We start from the raw sequence: 22,397 nt of genomic DNA, 5'->3' as shown, positions 1-22,397 counted from the left end.
TCTCCTGGCCCCCCCTTCCTCTCCTGCTCCTCTCCTTCCACTTTCCCCTCCATTCATCCCATGGGCAGGCTGACCATGGAGACGAGCAACCCCTCCTGCCCCCTCGCCTGCCTGTTCCTCTCCTGTGACCTCCCCCAGGGCCAGCCACGCAGGAGAGCCCCCTCCGCAGCCACAACCTAGTTCCCAACCACGCCCCCTGGCTCCCCACCCTCTTGTGCAGTCAGGATGGGGTTGCCCGTTTTGGTCCCTCCCTCTCGGTTGTGGCTCGCTTTTTCCTCCCCCGCTGTGTGCTGCGGCCGTGGCTGCTGGTGGTCGGTGGTCGGTGGTCGGTGGTTCGTGGCGGTGGTGGCGGTGATGGTGGTGGTGGTGGTGATGAACTCTGACTAACACGGCTTTCTCTCTCTCCCTGCCTGGGGGCCTCCTGGCCTGGACAGCCCGCTCTTCCTCCGTCGTTAACCCTTCGTTGTCCTGTGGGATAGAGTTGGAGGTGGCTGCCCTCCCCCAACCCCCACCGCTCCTGCCCTAGGCGGTGGGGAGGGGCCCCCTCCATTGTCGTGGTGCGTTGTTCTCTGACCCCAGCCCGCCCGGTCCCCTCTCTCCTCTGCAGGCTCCACTGTTAACCCATTTGCAGTGCTGATGTCTCTCTTTCTCTCTGTCTGTCTCTTGTCCGTCTGTTCTCTCCTCCTCTCTCACTGTCTCTTTCTTCCTTTTATCTGTCGATGTTTTTCCTCTTCTCCCCCTACCCCCACCCCCATGTGTGGCCTGCCCTCTCTCCCCCACCGCCACCCCCGGTGCTCCTCTGCTGGCCTGGCTGCCTCCTGCCTCCAGTGGCACCCTCCTGTCAGGCGCCAAAGTGGCCACTGCAGCGGCGGGGCTGGCGGTGGAGCGGGAAGGCCGGCTGGGGGAGAAGCCGGCGCCGGTGCCACCACCCGGAGAGGACGCCTTGAGAAGCAGCGGGGCTGCCCCCAGCGAGCCGGGCAGCAGTGGCAAGGCGGGGAGAGGCCGATGGCGGATGGTGCAGAGCCACCTGGCCGCAGGGAAGCTCAACTTGTCCAAGTGAGTGATGGCACCCCATGGCTGCCAGAGCCGTGAGCTCAGGCCTGCCCCCACCAGGGTGGACAGCTGGACCCCTGGCATGCCTGCTGCTGCCCCCAGAGGTGCCGTCCTCGGCCCCTGGTTCATTCCATCCCTTCACGAGACTCTTTCATCGTCCTCGCCATTGGGCACAACCAACTCAGCCATATGCTCTCACATTCAGGCCTCTGGCAGCCTCCCATTAATATCTTCCTTTGCCAGTGACCAGGTCATTCCATTCTCTGTCCCCAGAACAGCTTCACTCCAGTCCTTGGGCCATCCCATCCTCTTTGACTGGCCACCCCATCTCAGCCATCCCTCTGTGGGCAACAAGCCCTTAGTTGTCCCACCATGGGACCATCCCATTCCTAGGGAGCAGGCCCATCTCTCCCTGAGTTTACACACTCATCAGCCAGAGGGCCTTTCCTCTTTTGGCCAGCTGATGGCTCTGGACCCAACCTTGAGCCATTCATTTTGAACGACTTCATCTGCTTGTCCCAGCCTTGCTTGTGCCATGACGCCATCTGCCACAGGGTTTCATCTATGAGCAGCAACCAGGCTGCCCCAAATGTTCATCTCATTGCAGCCATCCCCACTGGCTGGCCCTGTCTTGGTCAGTGAGCTGTCCCACGGTTGGGAGTTCTTGAGGGTTGAGACTGTTGAGCCCAAGCAAGCAGCTCCTTTCAGATGTCAGGGGGTGGTTAGGAGAGCTGTCCCTTTGGAAGGGCTGCCCGGGCTTACCAAGCAGCCATGGACTGTTAACGCAAGCATGATCTGTCTTCCTGCTAAGGCAACCTTATTCTCCTCTTGGCTTTAAGAATTTCCGGTCTCCCCACAGCAGAGCTTTTGCAGGCCCCAGATCCTCTGAACCAAGGGCAAACACCTCAAATATTTGAATGTGGTTCCACTTTGAACTGTTGACACTATCTCATTCCCAGTCAATGAAATAGCCCTCCCCCCTTAAAAGGCCAACAGCCTTGACACCTTCTTAGTGTTGGGCTCCCCAGCTCAATTCAGGGCCCTCTTGGTTCTCTTCAGAAGACCCACCCCCCATCAAGACCAGAGGGCTAGCAGGTTGAGGCTGCATTTGCTTATTGCCTCAAGTGGACACAAGTCCATTTCTTCCTGATACATGGTCTCAGGAATGTCTCTAGACATGGATGCCTCACATCCCATCAAAGAGCCAAGTTCCCGCATCCCCAGGCTGCCCCATCCAGTCTCTAGGTTGACTGGGTTCCATGGCATCCACTTACTGGCTTCAGGCCTGGAGGATCCAGTTTTAGTTTCCTGTGACTGAAAGATTGTAAATTGGACTAATTTTGGATGTGATAGGAAACTGAAATGAGGTCGGCAAGGAGACAGAGAGGATGATGTGTGCCCCTCCCCCAGCTGGCCTGCCTCCCCACCCCATTGAGCTGTGGACCTACCAAGGCTCGCCAGACCTTGGCCTGCCCTGGAGAGAGCCCTGATTTTCAGCCCAAGTCAGGCCAGCTGCTGCCTGCCTAGAACCCCAGCTACAACCACGTTTTGCTTTCTTTTCTCATTCTGTCCTCTCTCTCTCTCTCTCTCTCTCTCTCTCCTTTTTTCTCTCTCCCCCTCTCTTTCTCTGCCCACTCCACAGGGGCCACCTAACTGTTGTCTTTTGGTTCCCAGAGTAGGTTCAGGGGGTGAGCATGGCTGAGGTCTGGCTGCTGTGGTGAACGTGGCTTCCAAGGGCCCTGAGGCCTCCTCCTACTACTCCCAGGATTTACTTGGCTATCCCATGGCCCTAGAGCAGGAGTGGACCAACTCTCTCTGTAAAGGGCCAAGTGACATCTAGGAAATATTTAGACTTTGCTGGCCAAGCCACATCTTTCACAATGCTCAGCCTTGCCGTTGTAGCAGAAAAGCAGATGGAATGTAAACAAATGCCAGTGGCAGGGTTCCAGTAAAACTTTATTTATAAAAGCAGGCAGTGGGCCAGATCCAGCTTACAGGTCATAGTTCACTGCCTCCCACTCCAGACAACTAGGTTGGAAAGGACGAGGAAGCTGGAGCCTCAGACCCTTGCTCGGAGGTGTTCAACACAGTGACTAATTTGCCTCCCTGGTACTTGAGGGACAGCTTGCCCCAGTCCTGTTGTGGGAGTTGCTAACCAGAGTCGATCTCTGGTCAGAGCACAAAACAGGCAGAAACACAAAAGCTTAAGGAAAATCACAAACTCCTCTCCCAAGCCCTGGCATGGGAGCAGTTAGTGGTATAGGCCTGACCTCAGTTCTGAGGAAGGCCACTAAAGGGCTGTTTTATACTCTCTGTCTACAGCAGAAACTAAGGCCTGAAGAGGTGTGAAACCTCATCTAAAGTTGCCCACTTAATAATGGCAGAGGTGAGCTTTAAACCCAGGTCTCGCTGGCTCTACATCACCTCTCACCAGCCAGGCCCTGTTTTCCTGTCTGTCCTTGCCCTGTTTTGCCCAGCGTGTTTAGAGATGCTGGTGGGCCAGTGTACAGGCATTCTTCTAAATGCAAAATATGGGATAGCTCACTGTCAGTCAGAATTAGCGTGAAGCCAGACCAGTGGCTCTTGGAACTCCCCGATCTTGTGTGCTCTTTCTTTGGTCCCCACTTCTGAGTGGGAATCATTCCCTAGGTACCAGGGTAGGATCTCCTAGGAGGAAGTTAGAGATCTGCCCCAGAACTGAATCCCAAGGCTGCTCTGGCCACAGGGCAGGCTTCTGTGTGGGAGTCTGCCTTCCCTTCTTCTCCAGCAAAGTATGAGGAATGGCTGCCCTGCCTCCCCAGCCATTACTAGGCCAACTCTGTGCTGGCCTGGATTTCTTTTCTGTCTCCAAAGGGCAGTAGTACCTAGAACACAGAGGCAGCTGTTTCTAGTGCCCCCTAGTGAGATGGCAGAGGGGTGTCAGCAGCTCCCTGCCCCTCCCATTCCAACATGACAGACAGTCATAGGGCCCTGGGGACCTGCCTTCACCACGCAGCTGCTTCAGCTCCTGCGGCCCACTCAGACCGGCAGAGAGGTCGGCCCAGACAGAGGTACTGGGGAGCCAGCGAGCTAAGTCCAGAGGTGGGTGGGTGGGGCCAGCCTGGGGACCTTAGGGTGGGTGAAGTGGTGGCAGCGACTGCAGCAGTGACAACTCCGATGGAGGCCTGGCGAGGTCCAGCCGAGCGTGCCCTGCACTGGGGCCTCCCAGCCCTGGCCCTCGGCTTCTTTCTCTTCCACTGTGATCCCTTCACCTGCTTCTCCTTTCTCTCCTCTCCTCCACCCGCCCCAAGTTTCGAGGACTCCACCCTGTCCACGGCCACTACCCTTGAGTCTATCCCCAGCTCCGCGGGAGAGCCGAAATGCCAGCGACCCCGCACACTGATGCGGCAGCAGAGCCTTCAGCAGCCGCTGAGCCAGAACCAGAGGGGCCGGCAGCCCAGCCAGCCCACCACCAGCCAGAGCCTGGGCCAGCTGCAGGCCCACGCGGCCTCAGCACCGGGCTCCAACCCCCGGGCCTATGGTCGGGGTCAGGCTCGGCAGGGCACTTCAGCCGGCTCCAAGTACCGGGCAGCTGGGGGCCGCAGCCGCTCCAACCCAGGCAGCTGGGACCACGTGGTGGGGCAGATTCGAAACCGAGGCTTGGACATGAAATCCTTCCTGTAAGTCCTCCCCTTGAGCGGGGCAGCTCCCCACCTCCCCCACCCAGCCTCTTTCCCCCCCAAAAGAGGGAGCAGTTGGAGCCGGACACTCTTGTTCCTCCATTTTCTTGACAGGCTGGCAGGTTTGGAAGGTCCTCCTCCCCAGCCTTTTGTGATTTATATCCTGAGCCCCAGCATAAAAGTATTTGTATCAGAGCCCCTGGAACTCTGAGAACTTTCCATCTCCCTCACAGCCTCTGAGGCTTGAGAAGAGAAGCCCACCCCCACCCCCATCCCAGAGTTTAGTGAGAACACAAAGTGCTCTGGAGCTCCTTAAGACCTAACCCCCCCATCAGTCCCCAGCTGCTCTTGTCACTGTGCCAGCCTTGCCTCACTCTGCCCTTCCCTCCTCCTCTCCCCAACCCATCCCTGTCACTAAATCTCCAGAGCCCTGCAGTCCTCCCTCCAGTGTTCCTCCTTCTCTGTAACCAGACTCTGCTGACTTTTCTGCCCCATGCATCCCCGCTCCTTTGTTTCCCTGTCCATCCATCTCTGACCTCAGCCCTATCATAATGACCCCTGCTCCCCGAAGACAAACCTGAGCCACACCCCCAAAGCTGCCAAGGATGGCATTTCTCTCAAGGACCCAGCTTGGAGAAGCAACACCAAGGTCAGAAGCCATTGACCTTAACCATTTCCCTGGCGCTTGCTTACTACCCCACCCTCACAGGAACAGTCACTCTAGGAGCTGAGAGGTATGGGCTTATGAGCCTTGTTCTAGCCCTGGGAGTGGGGTCATAACCACCACCCAGGTCTTCCCTGGGATACTTCTCAGGCATAAGGCAGCACCTTCCTCTGAGAGGAAGAGGAGAACCTTGGGGCCAAGGCAGAGCTCACTGGAAAGATACGGGGCTTCCAGAAGGCAAGCAAGTTTCTCAAAGCATGTAGTATCGGTGTGAGAGCCCAGCCAGAGCTCCCAGGCAGACACGAACCATGCCTCGGAAAGGCCCTCCAACAGAACTAGCTGCCCACACCTGGTTGCAAGAGGCCTGTGCTGTAGTCCACCTGCCATTCTGCCCCAGGCTGCCCCTGGGAAATTGGGGAAGCCTGTCCAGCTGCCTTCGGGAATTGCAATCAAGTGCTGCACCAGAGAAGATGTCCAGAAGGCCTTCTGTCTCGGCAGTGGATTGTTCTGAAATGGGTGCTGTAGAGCAGGAGGTCGAGGGATCTGGTTCTGTTGTGGCAGGAACAGAACTGAGAAGCAGCTGGGCTCCACCTGACCTTATGCTGGAGTAATGCCCACCCTCTTCCTGTTCTTGCTTCAGTTGTTTAGGCCAGGGCCTGTGCCTAAGCTACCCCAGCAGCAAGAGCCCAGATACTAGCTCTTCCCGGCCCACCATCTTCCTAAACAACCAGAATTCTGATGGGCATGACTTAAATGTCAGCATCCTGGGGTATGGCTCAGATGCCAACATCACATGCCCACACTCCTGCCCCCACAGCAGCTCTCATACCCCCTTACCTGCTGGCCACCTCCAAGCTCAGTGCATCTTCTATTTATCCCTCACAGTAAGGGGTTCCATCCTCTGCCTGTAAAGGCCAGATGCTTTAGGGTTTGCAGGGCTCAGTCAGTCTCTACTGCACAAGGCTTTCTTTTTCCCCTTAATATTTTTAGGCTGCAGAAACCATTCCTAGCTTATGGACTGTACAGAACCATTGACAGGCTGAGGTGTGCCGACCCCTGCCCTGCAGTTTAGCTGCTTTATAGCTGAGAGGCAGCTCGAGAGGGCCATACAGGCCCTGCAGGAACTTGCCCTCCCCTGGCATGAGGGTGCATCCTTCCTACCTGAGACCAGCCTGACCAGCCTGACTTCCCCAAGTCCAGCTCCGCCCCTCATCCTTGCCCTCATGGCCTTCGAAGCTGCAGAGAATGACAATCCGGGTATTTATGCAGAGGAGCAGCTCGGTTTTTAAAGAAGACCAAAAGCAGTATCTGAAAAATGCATTAACTGGTTGGGGGGGGGGGGACACGTGTTTTCACTGAGTTCACCTTCCCCCAGCTCAACTAGCTCCTGAACAGCCAAATGGAATTTTACCAACTTAGACATTAGCAATAGGCAGGAGCAAAAGAAGCCAGGATCCCGGCCGGCCTGAGGGAAGGGGAAAGTTGAGCCCCAAAAGTTCGATGGGAGCACAAGTGTCAGCTTGATGTGGCTGTGCCCAAGACAAAGACTCGGAAGAAGAAGGACACCTCCGTGCTTAGCTTCTGCCCCTCAGACCCCGGTGGCGTCTCCCACTTTCCACAACTCTTATGCCCTCGCCCCTCACTCCAGATGCTATTTGGCCTGAGTTCCCATTTTGACAGTCTCTCTGGGGAATAATCACAGAAGCTCTTGCTTTCCATCAGTGGCTAAAATGGCAGATTCCTGCCATAAGATCCACAACCCCCTTTTGGAACATTCTGTCAGTCTCCCTGTCTTTCCCTTGGCCCTTCTTGAGGCATGCCTTTTCATGCCTGCCCTGTCTGAGAATCCTTCTTCAACTCTTTGTTCTGTTGTGCTCTACCGGGGTTCTCTTGAGCTCTACAAAGCCCCTGCAAACTCATAGACTCTGATGGCTTTGCAAAAGAGCAGCCACCAGAGTTTGCATTTCCTTCCAGGAAGTGCCGGTGACACCAGCAAAGCCCCACACAGTTGTCAAGTGGTTCTCTGAGGAGGCCTCCATACCTGTGTGGCCTCCGACTCCATGCTGCTGCCTACACGTTCTCTCCAAGTCACTCTCATCCTGTTGGTACCTGCCCACCTCCCTCAGAGCAGCACCTCACTGCAGGCACAGGCTCCCTGCAGCCCTGCCAAAGCTTCTCCAGACCTTGCCAAGTTCCTGTACTTTCTCTCCACCTTTGTTTTCTGGTGCCTTCAGAACTGCTTCTCTGAGGAAAGGCCTCCACTGAACAGGTCCTGGAGGTCTCTGTTCATTCTCTGAATCTCTGGGAAGCTGGACAAGAGAGAGGTCCCACTATGCCTGAGATCCCAGAAGGAACAGAATTGGACATCTCCTGTGATGGGCTGTAGATCTGGAAGCCTGGAAGAAGCTGTTTAGCTGGCTTCAAAGACACCTGGTTGACCATGACCCAGAGATCTATAAAGGGCATCCCTTCATTGACCCAGTGTGCAATGCCCATTGGATGTCAGACTATTCTATAGTGCTTCCCCCATGTCCTGAACCTCCCTACACGAGCCCTATACATGATACTGAGAGGGCTTTTCTCCTTTTTCCACGGAACTGGGGATGCCATGTCCTAGGGCCTCTGCTCCACTCTCCAGCCTGTGTGTTCCCTGGGACTATCCCAGATAGCTAAAACCTCTCCTTAGGCCTGTGCCTAGCCCCTTTCCCATGTTACCCCAGGGACTCCAGCTCTTGGCCCAAAGGTCAGCTGGACCTTCCTGTCTCCTTCCCCTCAGTTCAACTATTTACAGTTCTGAAGATTGGTTTCTTTTCTCCAGGGCCAGTTTCTTATGCTTTTTCTCTTCTCTCTCTTTGTTTCTGTCTCTCTCCTCCCCTCACCCCCGCCCCTGTCCATGGGGCCACCTCCTTTCACCCCGGCTGGTGGGCTGCCCATCCTGGGCAGGGAAGGCCGGATGGTGGTGCTATCCCTGGTATTAGGGCTTTCGGAACAGGATGACTTTGCCAATATCCCTGACCTGCAAAACCCAGGAACCCAGCAGAACCAGAACGCTCAGGGGGACAAGAGGTACGAGCACGGGCGAGGTCTGCGGCGGCGGTGACAGCAGCGGCAGAGAAGGAGGCACGGAGAGGCCACCTGCCTCAGCCGGCCCCGACTGCTGGACGAGGTGGTGGTGTCTTCAGCAGATGCTGGAGTGCAAGGAGAAGCCCTCCAGCTGGTGTTCTGTCCCCTGACCACTTGAGTGGTGTCCTGTGGGTCTATGAAGGGACCATCCTGGGACCATTCTGGATCAAGCCTGCTCCCCAGCATGCTTGTCCTGGCCTGGAGCAAGCCCAGCGTCCTGGGCCCATCTCCCTGCTTGCCTCCCTCTGCTGCCCCTCCATCTCTCATCTCTACCCTCCTTCCCAACCCAGAAATCCCTGTTTCTCCGGTGGCTGGTGAGTGAGGGGGGATGTTGGGGAATGGCTAAGCCTGTTCTTCCTCATCCCCACCATCTCAACCTTCCCCTGGCCTGCAGGACCTGTTGTGCCACTCAGCCATGGAAGAGAAGCCCCTTGTGGGGAGGGTCTGGGGTGAGGAACCATGAGAGAGGCCTGGTGACCAGAAGGAACCAGAAGGGTGGTCCCTGAGCACAGCCTCCAGGAATGGGATGTGAGGCCACCTGTTCACAGCAAGGGCAAGGTTTGGTTCTGCCTTGCTCCCTGTCCAAATTGCCTTCCTCAGGGCCCCATAAAGTCCAGTCCAGGTGGCTGCAGTACAGCCTGGATCTCCTAGCCTTTGCCACCTGAAATTCAGGGAAGCCGCTCCTGCTGTCCCCTGTGTCAAGGAGTGACTGTGCACTGTTCACAGGTAAAGGGAGGATTGAAGGTTGTAGGGCTTATTAGCACTCCCAAAGGTGGAGTCCATACCTGCTTGTTCCCTTGACATGGCCTTGGGCTGGGTTCACATCTACTTATGCTCAGATCTGCTTCCCATGAAGCCAAAGGCAAGGCATGTAGGCCATCACTGGTTTAGCCAGAGTCTCACTCTGTGACCTCAGACAAATCAGAGACCCTGTCTAGGCTTCTGCCTCTGCCTCTGTCAAATGAAGCATTGAGCAGGCTGACCTCTGAGGAACACACAATGCTTCTAATGAGGAAATGTGCCTTAGGGCTGGGACACTTGTCAGATCCTGTGAGCTGGGCAGAGATCAGGTTTAGACTGGTAACCCTGATGCTCATTAAAGGCCTTCAGGGACAGGAAGGGACTGCCCCAGGCTGCTGCTAGGGGCTTGTAGCTTAGAGGAGATGGACTGTATTTGACAGCTGTCTAGCTGTCTCACAGTGGCTTCTGGAGACCAGCCCTCTCTTTCCTTCCCACCCTGAATCCATGATGCATGTGTTAGTTGGGTCAGAAGCTCTTAACAGAGTAGGAGGGGAGAATGAGACCTGTCCCTTCACTTGGTGGTACAGCTGGTGTCAGGCCCCAAGCCCAGATGTGAAGACGGGGCTGGGGAAGTAGCAGAGCCTGCCCCCCTCCCCGCAACCCATCTGGGTCTGACAGAAGCCACGGGGTCTCAAAGATGGGCTCCAAGTAGGCCAGAGGGCCACAAAGGGAGGGGTGGGGCCAGGGACAAGAGGGTGCAGGGGGACTGGAGCCCTCTGAAAGACCGCTGAGAACCCAAGCCCTTTGCCAGGGAGGGTTGCGGGGGGGTGGGGGGAAGGTGTGAAGCGTGAGGGAGCAGATGCAGGCTGGAAACAAGATTTCGCATCATCCATGTGTTAATTAACCGGCTCCATTTTCACCCAGCAGCCTATTTATACTTCCTTGCCACTCAGGTCTCCATATTTTAGTACACCCATCCCTTCTGATCATGACATCAGCTTGTCCTCCGCCTGCCTGGGAAAGGTGGGTATGGAGGTGGAGGCCTTGGGCCCTCCCCACCACCTGGCCTCACTTTCCGAGTGGATACATGTCATTCCCACCTGCTCATGCCCTCCCATATTCGAAACTCATTTCTCACAGCTCTTGGGGTGTCTCCGAGTGGTGGGTAGTTTCAAGGGACTGCAGACTCAACTGATTACTCCCGAGTAGGTGTCCTTATCCCATAGCTTGGCATAGGTGCCCCCACCAAGCTGTCACACCTTTGGGACCCATGTTTGACTTGTGGGCCTTACAGCCACAGGCTGGCTCATCTGCCCCTTCTTTAAAAGCATGACCTGTCCACCCCAGCTGACCCCTTGACCAATTGTCTTGGCTGCTGTTGAAGGAAATACTCAGCCCCCTTGGTCTGTTAAGCGACAGGCTCTTGTGTGACAGAGCTCTGTGGGGAGGGGAAACCACTCCAGGGTCCAGGCAAAGAGGATGGATATCTAACAAGCTACAGGGGATGCGAGGGACAGTCTGCCTCCAACCCACCCAACATTCCTTGGTACCCTGAAATCTCCCATCCAGAATCCCCCAAGCCCTGGGCCTCAATATATATCTCAAGGTACTCAAGTGTAGGAGTGGGGTGGGGGAGTGGAGGCCTCCACCCTGCTGTGTCTGTCCCACTCATTCTCCCACACCACCCACTGCGTGCTCACAGCCATCCTTCCAGCATTTCACCTTTGCTCCTTGGGATCCAAATGGTTTCCACCGTGGCCCCACCCCCACCCCGAGTGGGGGGCAGAGCGGACCAGGCTACCCCCATTGCTCTCCTCCTCCGGAGCCACCATGTTTCTTCCGCCTCTGTGTGTTCCCCGCCTCCTCTCTGCCTCTTCTGTCAGCCGCCACGCTACTTGTCCCCTTGTCCACCCAGCAGCCTTCTTCACACGTCTGACTAACCTTTCTTAGCCTCTCCCCCCACCCCACTCCCGCCTCTGTCTCTCTATCTCCTTCCTCCATCTGCTCCTCACAGGGGTGTCCCTGGGCCAGTGACCAGCCCCCCCCCGGCCTCTCCCTCTGCCTATCCCAATGCCTGTCTTTCTGTCCTGTGACCTCCGACAGCTTCAGGGGTGCTGACCATCTTTTCCCAGGCTGCTTTGCAGCTATGCTGACGCTGTGGTGTGGCCAAAATAACTCTGACTCTCTCATACCTTCAGCAGTCAATCTCACGCTCTCTCCTCTTCTGCTCTATTTTTAACCTGACTTTACCTCTCCAGCTATTTCAGTCTCCTCTTCCTCCCCGTGCCTGTCTGTGTGAGCACGTGTCCATGTGCGTGTGTGGTCATGGTGGGGGGGCTCATGTGTGTGCCTGCTACTCTGTGCACTGGTGTTTCCACACCTCTAGGGTGTCCAGGGAGAGGGCAGGCAGGTGGGTGGATGTGTTGTGCTGTGTTACAGAGCAAGGCCAGGGGCTCACGGCAGGTGTGTAGTGCACCTGACGACCTGCTGGCCCTGCCTTTCTGGCTTCTGTTTTTGTTCCAATTCACACGCACACTTTCGCATGGCTGGCTCTCCCCTTCGGGAACTAAGTATGCCTCCAGCTGTGTGTGTTAGCCGAAGAGGCGCTGGCTGCCCTGCCCATTGCCCGTGCCGTCTTCTCCCTGTTGCTCTAGGTATCAGTGTGAATTTTTATGTGTGTGTATGTGCGTCTGTGTGTGCACGCCCTGCTGTCGGATCCTGGTGTCTTCCCCCAGGGCCTGGCATATTCTGAGCATGTCTGTATCTGCCTGCTGTGGCCGCCTGTGTACTTCAAGCTGGTCTGTGCCAGGGGATGTGGCTTGTACCCAGCCTGTGTGGCTCTGTGCTCTCAAAGCTATTTAATTTTAGCCCTCCCCAAGCCCTACGCCATCTCTTCCTCACTGCCTCTCCCCACCTCCTCCTCCTCATGAGACATTCCAGCCTGGTCCCTGGGCAGGGTCTTAGTTGCCCCTTCCTAAGTTCCAGCTGAATGGAGCCAGGGCTCACCACCTGGCTGTTAAACCAGAGATCCTAGCTCCCCGGACCAGCATGGCATTGGGTGCGAACATGGCTGCCTGCTAGATGGTGGCCTGCCTTTCCCTGACTCTGGGTGAGAGTCTTATCAAACGTGGTGTGTGAGTAGGGAGCAGGGTGGGAACTGAGGGACATGGGTTATCACGTGCCCTGGACGGCTGTTAAAGCTGAGTGGGCATGGTTTTGTTTTGGGGTTTTTTCTGTTTGTTTGGTTGGTTGTTTTTTGTTTGTTTGTTTGTTTGTTTTTGTGCCGTGTTAGAAACAGAACCCGGAGTCTTGATCAGTGTTGGTAAGCAAGCGCTTTACCATTGAGCTACATCTTCAGCTGGTAAAAGAGCTTGTATTAAATCATGTTAGAACTTTAATGCTCAGGGATGGGGTGATAGCTAGGTCAGTAAAAAACTTGCCACACAAGCACAAGGACCCGAGCCCCTCGAACCCTTGAGAAAAGAAAAGCTGTGCATGGTAGATTTGTAAACCCTGTGCTGGGAGGTGAAGTCAGGCAGGTTCCTGAGGCCCACTGGCTAGCCAACCTTGGCAAGCCCCCAACCAGTGAGAGGCCCAGTGGCAAAAACAAGAGAGCCCCTGAGGAATGGCAATCAAGGTTTCCACACACATGTACATGTGCACATACACATGCACATACATACACATACATGGTGCTCCTTCCCACTGGCTACATGACAAATGTATAGATTCCAAGCACATGGCTGGTGCACCACATGAGACGGTGCAAGAACACATGTCACAGCAGACACTGCCAGAAAGAGCCATTTGGACAGTGGTTCCGGCCTCCCCTTGCTATAGGGTGAAGAACACCTTGGTTCTAATGAGGCTGAGTAAACACAGGTGGGGCTCCGGAAGAGAGGCTGTGGAGTGTTTGCAGAGGGTAATGACGTGGAGAGACACCTGGACAGCCACCAGGCACCTCCCCCTTCCAGACTGGGTGGAGCAGGTCTCTGCAGAACAAGGGAGCTCCGAGAATAGCCACGCAAGCCACAGAGTTGGGGGCTTTGGAGAATAGCAGGAAGCCTGAAGCTCCCTTTAAACAGCTCTCACCAGGCGGCTCAGCCAATCACCTAGGGCTGAGAGTCAAGAAGCATGAGTTCTGAGTGCAGGTCTGCAGGGAAAACCAGGCTTTTTGTGAGCAGGGCTTTCACTCCTGCTGGCCCACAGGAAGTGACAAGGGCTGATTTCTCAGAGAAGATCCTGTGGCCACCCAGGCCCATGGAGTCCAGCCCAACTCTACCCAAAGCCCATGTTCATTGGAACTCCCTCCCTACCCCTGCCTCCAGGTTGCCTGCAGGAGGGAAGGCTGTGAATACAGCCCCAGTGCCGGGCCAGACGCCACACGATGAGTCTGACCGCAGAACGGAGCCCCGTTCCTCTGTCTCGGACCTCGTCAACTCCCTCACCAGCGAGATGCTCATGGTGAGAAGGGTTGGGGATGGGCTGGGAGGGGGACCTGAAGTAGGTAACTCAGTTAGTGTCTTAGATGCTCAGTCTTAGCATGATGGCTGTTCAGTGTCTGCTGACTGAATGAGGCCTTTTTTTGATTTGGTTTTGTTTTCATTTTCCTGGCCCTTTCATCAAAATGCCTTTCCATACCTCAGTTTCCTCATTTGTCTTCCTTTGATCCTTTTCTGAACTGAGAAAAAGCCCAAGAAATCCTACTCGTACAAGATGGTTTTATGTCCTGGAAGGAGAGGCTGTCAGGCAGTGGCCTTGAGGCAGGTGTCCCTTCCCTCAGATGTGATTCCCTTGAGTAGAGATGTAAGATGGAGCTTTCAGGAGTGACTTGTAGGTAGCGCACCAGTAACCTCAGCTGCTCTCTGTTGCTGACAGGCCTGTGATCCCAGTCTAGGTGGATCACCAAAGCTGGGGCTACCGTTTGCATGACGACCCCCCCTGGTGGCACCAATGTGTAACAGCTACTTTTACTTTCCCGAGAGCTGGGCTAATTCCCAAAAGCCAGCCATGGGCAGGCATGGCAAGTTGGCAGACAAGAACCATTTGAGGATCTAAAAGGCTTGGAGAGGTTATGGTGGGAACCCAGCACCTTCTCTTTCTACTGCACATAACAGGGCTCAGATAACTTTCTTGGCTCTTCTCCTGTGGAGGCAGGGTTCTAGCTACCTCTAACCAGCCAGCTCCACAGTTTCCTGTCAGTATGACTTGTCTCAAGTAACAATACGCAGAGAGTCACAAGGCATCTGGGTAAGGATTCAGGTTTCCAGGCATCAGGCCTGAGGTGGAGCCTCAATCTGAATTTCCCTTAGCTTGTCCCTTTATGACTTCCTTCCTATCTCCAGCTCTGTGCAGGCTGGTTGTCTTTTGCTCTGGGGAGCCCGTTGCCACAGACCACCCTGCTTCCTTGTATGGCCCCTTAATTGGTACTATTTCCTAGTTTCCCAGAAGGGACAGCCCCTTCCCAGCCAGCTGGCTGGCCCCTTACTGCCCTGAGGGAGAGGCTGGCAGACTCAAGCAGCGGAAGGAAGTACAGGCCTATCTCCTTCTCATGTACTCCACAGATGCCCGGAGGTGGGAAGGCAAGTCTAATTACCCAGCCCTCTGCCAGTGCCAGGTCATTGATATTAACAGTGACAGTAAAGATAAGCAGGGCAGAATATGTCCTGTGAGACCCCAGGCTGCTGAAGCTGAGGGCATAGAATCCGATGCCTAGTGGTGGACCATCTGCTAGGGAACATGGGACCTTGGGACCTGGCACAGGCAGCTTGATGTCCTTTAAGGCTTACTTCTGGGATAGAGATTGGGGCAGGGGAAGGGAAAGTTGGGCAGCCTGGTTGCCATGGAAATGGTTTGTTCACTGGGGCTCAGAGCCTGGCCTTAAGAAAACTAAGCAAGTGGATGCAGAGGCTCTGCCCTTTTCAGAGGTAAAATCCACCTAGACATCCAGGTTTCCCCCATGCCAACACTGGCCTAAGACTCCTCCCTTATATATGAGAGGGAATTGGGGGTGCAGGTAGTCTTGGCTGGCTCTGCCTACTTGTGCCATGAACGCATTCACCCTCCTGGAAAACCTACAGTCTAAAGTTCCATGGTCCCCAGCCTGCAGGTTCAGGAAGTTCAGGGGAAGAGGCCTCTGACTGAGGGAAAAGTGGGTGTGGGGCCTCTGCGTGGGAAAGCCACATCCCGAGTGGGCCTGGGATAGAGCCTGTGGGCTGTGAGATCAGCCATGGCGTGAATGGGAGCATCAGCAACGAACTAGGGATGTAGGCTAGTTGGTAAGAGTGCTTCCCTGGCATGTGTGAAACACTGCAGCACCTAATAAACTAGGTGTTGTGGCACATGGCCTAGCGGTCTGGTGATAGAGGCAGGGGTATCAAGGACAGCTTTCCAACACAGAGAATTAGAGGCCAGCCTGGGGTACACAAGTTAAGTTCAGGAGCCAAGACAAGTGGCCAGGCACCCACAGTTACTGACCACAAACCTGGCTTCAAGTTCTGACTGGCCATTCAATCATGGGGCTTGAGGTGAATGGACTAAAATCTGTGTCTCCAAGACTGCCTCAGGGTATAAAAAAGGCACATAGGAAGCCAAATGTGTGGCACAGGGGAGAGCTGGCTTGCAGCAGGTGGCCCATGGGCAGTATTTGCCATCATCGGTGTGATTTGGACACTTCTGCCTGGTGTGGGTAGGTCTTTGAGTGGCTGTGGGGAGGGCCTTCCTATGACTTGGGGCCTGGCCCTGCTTTGGTAGAAAGAGCGGAGCTTGAAATCAGAGAGGGTCCCTACTGCTGTGAAAGCTTGGGCATGTGACTAAACCTCTTTGAGCCAGTCTCCTCAGCAATAGGTGGGTGACAGCCGCCTGGCCCGGCAGTAAGAAGGTGACATAGGAGTCTTTACCATGGTAGGTACCTCTTTCTGCCTTATGTTGCCTGTAATGGTCTGTGTTGAGAAGCTGGGGTTGCCTTTCCAGGAGGGGCCCAAAGATTTTCTGAGGGACTGTGGGCTGAAGGCAAATGCCTACCATTTTGTCCCATCTGCAATTCCTGGGGGCCTGCTCCTGACAACCATCTTTTCACCAAAGGAGATGTGGACTCTAAGATATCCAGGCCAGCAGGACCCCTACCTGGGTAGGGTAGGACCTCAAGGCCTTCCAGTGAGCCAACTGGGAGATCCCCAACCTCTCCCCCCCATTTCCATGTTGTGATGAAAATGTGATACCCAACCCTTCCTTGTGACAACCCACTGCTGTCCATGCCTGTCCAGGCATCTATGCTGAGGATCGGAGATTGGGAACAGGCATAGCCAGGAGGTAGAACCTCAGTTCCCATGGACCCCAGCCTGGTCCAGTCAGGCTCCCTGGGGTCAGCCTGGAGGGCCTGTCTCGTCATGCCGGTGGTGTCTCAGCCTCCCCCCATTCGAACACTTCCTTTCCTATCCTGTAAACGGCATCATCCATAGCCCCCAGAGGGCACCTTTACAGGAGTTGGTTTGTCTCCCAAGAGTCAATAGGGCTGGAAGAGGAGGGGAGGGAGGCCAGGACAGCTTAGGGTGGCTCTTAGAGCTGAGCTGACTGGCGGTTTCAAGGAGGAGGTGGGAAAGCGGGGTCTCCTGCTCATGGCTCTGGGGTCCGGAAGGCAAAATCATCCTGGCCCTGTTTCCTTTCCTTTCTGGTTAAGGCAGGGCTCTCAGAACCTGACTATCCTCCTTTGGCCATGGATGGGCCAGTACCCATGGATTGGATGAGGAGGACTTGGCTTACAGGCCTCCAGCCCAGAGAGGCTTCTGGACCCTGTCCTGCTGCCCAGGAGCCTGGCGGAGATAGAGCCCCCCACCAACCTGCCCTCTTCTTCCACCACAGCTCTCCCCAGGCTCCGAGGAGGACGAGGCCCATGAGGGCTGCAGCCGAGAGAACCTGGGCCGCATCCAGTTCAGCGTTGGCTACAACTTCCAGGAGTCCACGCTCACCGTGAAGGTCATGAAGGCCCAGGAGCTTCCAGCCAAGGACTTCAGTGGCACCAGTGACCCCTTCGTCAAGATCTACCTGCTACCCGACAAGAAGCACAAACTGGAGACCAAGGTGAAGCGGAAGAATCTGAACCCACACTGGAACGAGACCTTTCTTTTTGAAGGTGAGGCTGGTGCCACCTCCCTGCCCACCGATCCCATCCCACATGTGTGGCTGCAGGCAAGAAACACTGACAAACCCATGCCCACAGGCGTGCAGGCACATAAGCACACACATGCATGTAAGATGGATATACATGCTAAAATTCCATGCACACACGTACCTGGTTAGCCCAATCCGTTATGCTTCCAGCTCAGATTGGTTCCAGGAGGTGAGAGAAATCGACATACCAGCCACAGGCTGAGGAAAAAGACTGTTATACAGGCTAGGGTCCCATCTTGAGGCATTCAAAGATGCATTGCTCTGGAGTAACCAGCTAAAGTGCCCCCATGCAACTAGTAGAAGTACCAGAACCTTCTGCAGCTCCTCCCTTCTTCCTCATCTTCGTCCTCCACCTCCCCTGGTCTAGGCTTTCTGAGCTAGGATCTCAACTTTCTCACTTATTAGCTCTGTGACAATAAGCAAGATCCTAACCTCGCCGGTCCTCGGTTTTTCATCTCTAAAACGAGGTAATAATGATAATTAAACAGATTAGTAGCTTTTCAAAGCACAGAAGGCAGGCCCTGACACCCAGAAGGTGCTGGTATCAGTTTGTTGAAGGCATGGTGGCTGTTGCTGATCTTTGACCCATTCCCACCATGGGAGGCAAACAAGATCTCTGAGCCATTCCCTCTGGCTCCAAGAGGCACAAGTGAGCCAAATGTGGCCCTGCTGCCAAAGCCATTCTTTATCTGTCATGTCTGAGAACACAGGGTGTGCAGTGAGGGGACTGTTCCTATTCCAGGCCTGGGGTGGCCGGATGCTACCGTAGGAAGCCTTTACTCTTTCTCCATAACCTGGTTCAGCCTGAGAAGAGCAGACCCTGTGGGATTACAATTGCTTTGAGGTGCCCTGGCCTTTTAGAGCCCAACAAGCTTATTCCAGGGACTCTTCCCCAGCTGGTATCCAAGCCCATGGGCACCTGTGTGTCCTGTGACTTGACAGTTTGATGACCGCCTCTGTTCCTGGGCCTCTCTTCCCCAGGTCGGCATGGCCACCAGGTTAGAGATGGGATGGTTAACCAGAGGCTTGGCATCTGGGAGCATGTATTGCCAGCACATGGGTGAGGCTTAGGGGCAGAGTGTCAACCCCCAGCTCTCTCACACAAACGTTTACTCACCACCAACTTTTAGCTGGATCTGCAGAGTTCAGAAAAGAATGAGGGATTTATACAGCCCCTCAAACACTCCTGCCTTGTGGAAGACAAAGCTGTGCTGGCAATTAAGCCATGTTCTGTAGGAACCCTGTATAGTCTCCTCTTAGTGTGCAGAGAAAAAAAAAAAAACTCAAAAAATCAGCCATTCAAGACAGGTTCTGATGAGTTTTTGGCATATAGGAGACTTTCATGTGGAGAAACTGATTTAGGCACAGGGACTTCTTGGAGCCACTAATATTCCCAGGACACTTGTCTTCTTGCATTTTACCTGAACAGATACCAAGGGTGACCTGGGCAAGGTCCCTCAGGGCCTTCAAGATGAGCAAGATAAGTTTCCCTCAGTTGGTAGAAAGGGAGACCCCAAGTGAATCAGAGGAATCCTCTCAGATCCACAGCCGTCAGAGGCTCCTTTATGTTTTTTTTTTTTTTTTTTTTTTTTTTTTTTTTTTTTGTGTGTGTGTGTGTGTGTGTGTGTTTTGATGAAGAACATTCTAGTATCCTTCATATCCATCAGGTAGCTGGTGGGGATCCCTTAGATGTTTCCTTCCCCCTGATTACACCTCAGAATTTTACACCACCTCCAGGCTGGCCTGTCCCTACGCCAGGTCACCTGTGCCTCCCGGAGGTCAGACCTGCCCTCTCCCCTTTTCCTTTTCATTCTGGCCACTCCATAGGGCCGGCTCAATCAATGATGTTTCTTCATGCATTCAATTATCTATTCAGTGTGTGTGGGGGGGGGGGTCTGGTACATGTATGTGCACATGCGCATGCATGCATGTGTGTGGAAGACAGAGGTCAACAATGGGTGTCCTTCTTGATGCTTCTATGCCATTATTTAGAAAATATTTTCTGTGCGTTTGTGTGTATCTCTGTGGGGAAAAGCCTTGTGTGTGAGGGCCCCGTGGAGGTCGGAAGAAGTTAGCAGCTACCTGAAGTGGACACTGGGAACTGAACCCTGGTCCTCTGCAGGGGCAGTACTTGCTCTCACGGCTACTGAACCATCTCTCCACACACATCCACCTTATCTTTTTTGAGACAGGTCTCTCACTGAACCTAGAGCTCAGCAGTTGCCTGGAGGAGCTGGACAGCAAGCTCCAGGGATCCACCTGGTTCCATCTGACCTCCAATTTCCCCAGTGCTGGGGTTACAGTCCCCACCACTGCACTCAGGGTTTAGATGGGTCCTAGAGATCCGAACTCAGGTTCTCAGGCATGTGTGGCAAGTGCTTTACTGCCTCATCTCAGCAGCCCCTAGTTATCTGTTCTCTCAACAAATGTTCATCTGGGCCAGTGAAGTGGCTCAGCAGGCACAGTGCTTGATGCCCAGCCTAATGACCTTTGTTTGATCCCCAGGCTCCACATGGTGGAGAGAGAGAACCAATCCCTGCCAAGTTGTCCTCTGGCTTCCACATTCACACTGTGGCACAGGCACACCCATGTGAGCGCATACATGCTTTCATGCTCGCACACATTCACCCACAAAAATGAAATTTCAAAATGTAAGTGACTACCCTGGCCCGGCAGGCAGGCCGTAAGATAATGGAGGAAACAGATGGATAAATCTGTTTGGGCTTGCCCTAGAGCCAAGAAAGGAAAGTGATGGAGTGTGTTACAGGGCAGCCTACCCATCTGTGTTGCTGGAAAGGAGAACCTAGATGTAAAAGTTGAGAATTGGCTGGAGCAGGCATGGTCAGGGCTCATAGCTTAGGTCCTGATGCAGGCAGAGCCAGGATATCAAGGCATCAGGAAGAAGGTCTACAGGGATGGAGCCTGGGCACTGAGGGAAGAGTGGTTACCTGCCCGCAGAGGGACAGTGAGGCCACACTTTGGAAGGACTGGATGCCCTGGGATGTTAAAAGGAGCTGGCTGTGGCATGCTGGCTATTTTTAAAAAAATCAATCTGGCCACAGTGTTGAGAATGGGCCACAGGAGGAAGCTTAGGAGCGGGAAGGGCGGTTTGGACATTCATGGCTGTTTGGGCAAGAGGTGCTGGTGGCTTGGGTACCTATCCTGGGATCTGTTTAGGCAGAGCAGATAGACAGGCTGATCATCAGTTCTGGGGGGAAGTAAAGGGGAAAGCATCATCCCAGAACCCTGGTTCATGAGTACTTTTCTAGTTTCCCTGACCCCTTGTCGTCCTGGGACTAGCTATGTGACAGCCACACAGCTTCAGGCAGAGCAGCTTGCCTAGACTTGATCCAGAGAGCAAGGGGGCTGCTGCCCAGACCCGAAATGGACACACGAGCAGTGAACACATTAATGGTCTTCGTCCTACTGTTGGTTCTGGTACTGTCACGTAAACCATCTGAGCCTTGGTTTCCCCATCTGTTGGGACACTTGAGACAGAGTTCTTGCTGGCACTTCAGAAAGTGCTACTGCAGTCAGTTGTGGCCTGCTGGCCTAGGGTGGTGACAGAGGACACAAGTCCCACTCACAGGGACTTCCTGCTCTTTTCCCCCACCCCCATTCCTCTCTTCCTCCCTTCTCTCCCTCCCTCCCCCACTCTCCATCTCTTCCTTCCCTCCATTTTACTTGCTTTTCTTGTTGCTGTGATAACACTCCTCATCTTGTTTATCTGCCCCCCCACACACAGGGTTTCCCTACGAGAAAGTGGTGCAGAGGGTCCTCTACCTCCAGGTCCTGGACTATGACCGTTTCAGCCGCAATGATCCAATTGGGGAAGTGTCAATCCCTCTCAATAAGGTGGACCTGACTCAGATGCAGACCTTCTGGAAGGATCTGAAGCCATGCAGCGATGGGAGTGTAAGGCTCCCTGTAGTCCTGTAGCTGGAGCACTGTGGCCAGGGCTGGTAGAGGGTCCTCGGCCATCCTCAGCCTTAGGATGTTGACAGGGCTCAGAGTGGAGCATGGGAGGGCAGCCCTCAGAGAGCTGGCTCTCACCTGTGGCTGGAGTTCTGGGCCTTAGAACTTGGGGTGAATCTCCGGAGCTGTGTGATGAGCCCAGGGCTCTGTTTGGAGAATTGGGAGCTCTGAGTAAACATAGCCAGAGGAGAGGAGATGGCACGACAGTGGTGCCAGAGGAGCTGGTATCACCCAGGTCGGGGCAGAAGGGATCTGTGGACAGCTAGGCTCTCTGACCACAATCTACCCTCTAGTCCCCACCCCTGACATTCCTGTAGGGATCAGGGAAGCACCCCCTCCCTGTGGCCCAGCCTCACTCTTCCTGTTGCCCTGCAGGGGAGCCGAGGGGAGCTGCTCTTGTCTCTCTGCTACAACCCCTCTGCCAACTCCATCATCGTGAACATCATCAAAGCTCGCAACCTCAAAGCCATGGACATTGGGGGCACATCAGGTACCGAATCATCATTACATCGTGGGCAGGTGGGTGGGGGAAGCTTCTGGTGACACGAGGGTCACTTTGGATATGAAGGAAAGGAGTGTACTGGGGCCCTAACCCTGGCCCCTGCCTGCCTCAGCTTCTCTGACTAGAGACACCAGAACCCTTCGAACACACTTCCAGTCAGTATCATCCTGGCAGCAGGGACCTCCCTGAGTCAGGAAGACAGGCAACACTATGGTGGAGAGACCCTAGTCCTAGTTCCAGTGCTGCTTGTATGTGGCCTTGGGAAGACCCGTCCTCTCTGAGTGCTAGCATAAAAACACTGAGGCAACGTCCAGGGTCTTTTTTGGTTCTGCCATCTACTGATTATCCCTAATCCCTCTTGGTCTTGCCCTGGCCTGGCCTCACCACCCACTTAGAAAGCATGCAGCCAGTTCCCACTTAAGTTTTTGTACCTGGAAAGGAATGAAGATCCTTGAGTGCCCCCAACACACACACACACACACACACACACACACACACACACACACACACA

At 54.6% G+C, this 22,397-nt stretch overlaps 1 protein-coding gene across 4 annotated transcripts in view; it reads left to right on the top strand.

The window, feature by feature from the left end:
- The window catches only part of Syt7 (synaptotagmin 7), a 60,435-nt gene that overhangs the window by 31,893 nt on the left and 6,145 nt on the right, over positions 1-22,397 (top strand). For 2 of the 4 annotated variants that reach the window (XM_055613739.1, XM_055613740.1), the window contains 6 exons: positions 4,344-4,712; positions 8,320-8,442; positions 13,569-13,704; positions 17,101-17,371; positions 21,155-21,324; positions 21,760-21,874. In XM_055613739.1, the coding sequence (XP_055469714.1) occupies positions 4,344-4,712; positions 8,320-8,442; positions 13,569-13,704; positions 17,101-17,371; positions 21,155-21,324; positions 21,760-21,874 (1,184 nt within the window). Of the gene's footprint in view, positions 1-828; positions 1,057-4,343; positions 4,713-8,319; positions 8,443-13,568; positions 13,705-17,100; positions 17,372-21,154; positions 21,325-21,759; positions 21,875-22,397 lie in introns of all 4 variants that reach the window. The other 2 variants (XM_055613738.1, XM_055613741.1) reach the window with 2 other exon arrangements.

Source organism: Psammomys obesus, unplaced genomic scaffold, assembly GCF_907164565.1.
Source record: "Psammomys obesus unplaced genomic scaffold, mPsaObe1.curated_primary_1811, whole genome shotgun sequence".
Classification (NCBI taxonomy): Eukaryota; Metazoa; Chordata; class Mammalia; order Rodentia; family Muridae; genus Psammomys; species Psammomys obesus.
Note: the sequence above shows the minus strand (reverse complement) of the source record. Positions and strands in the feature narration are given on the sequence as shown.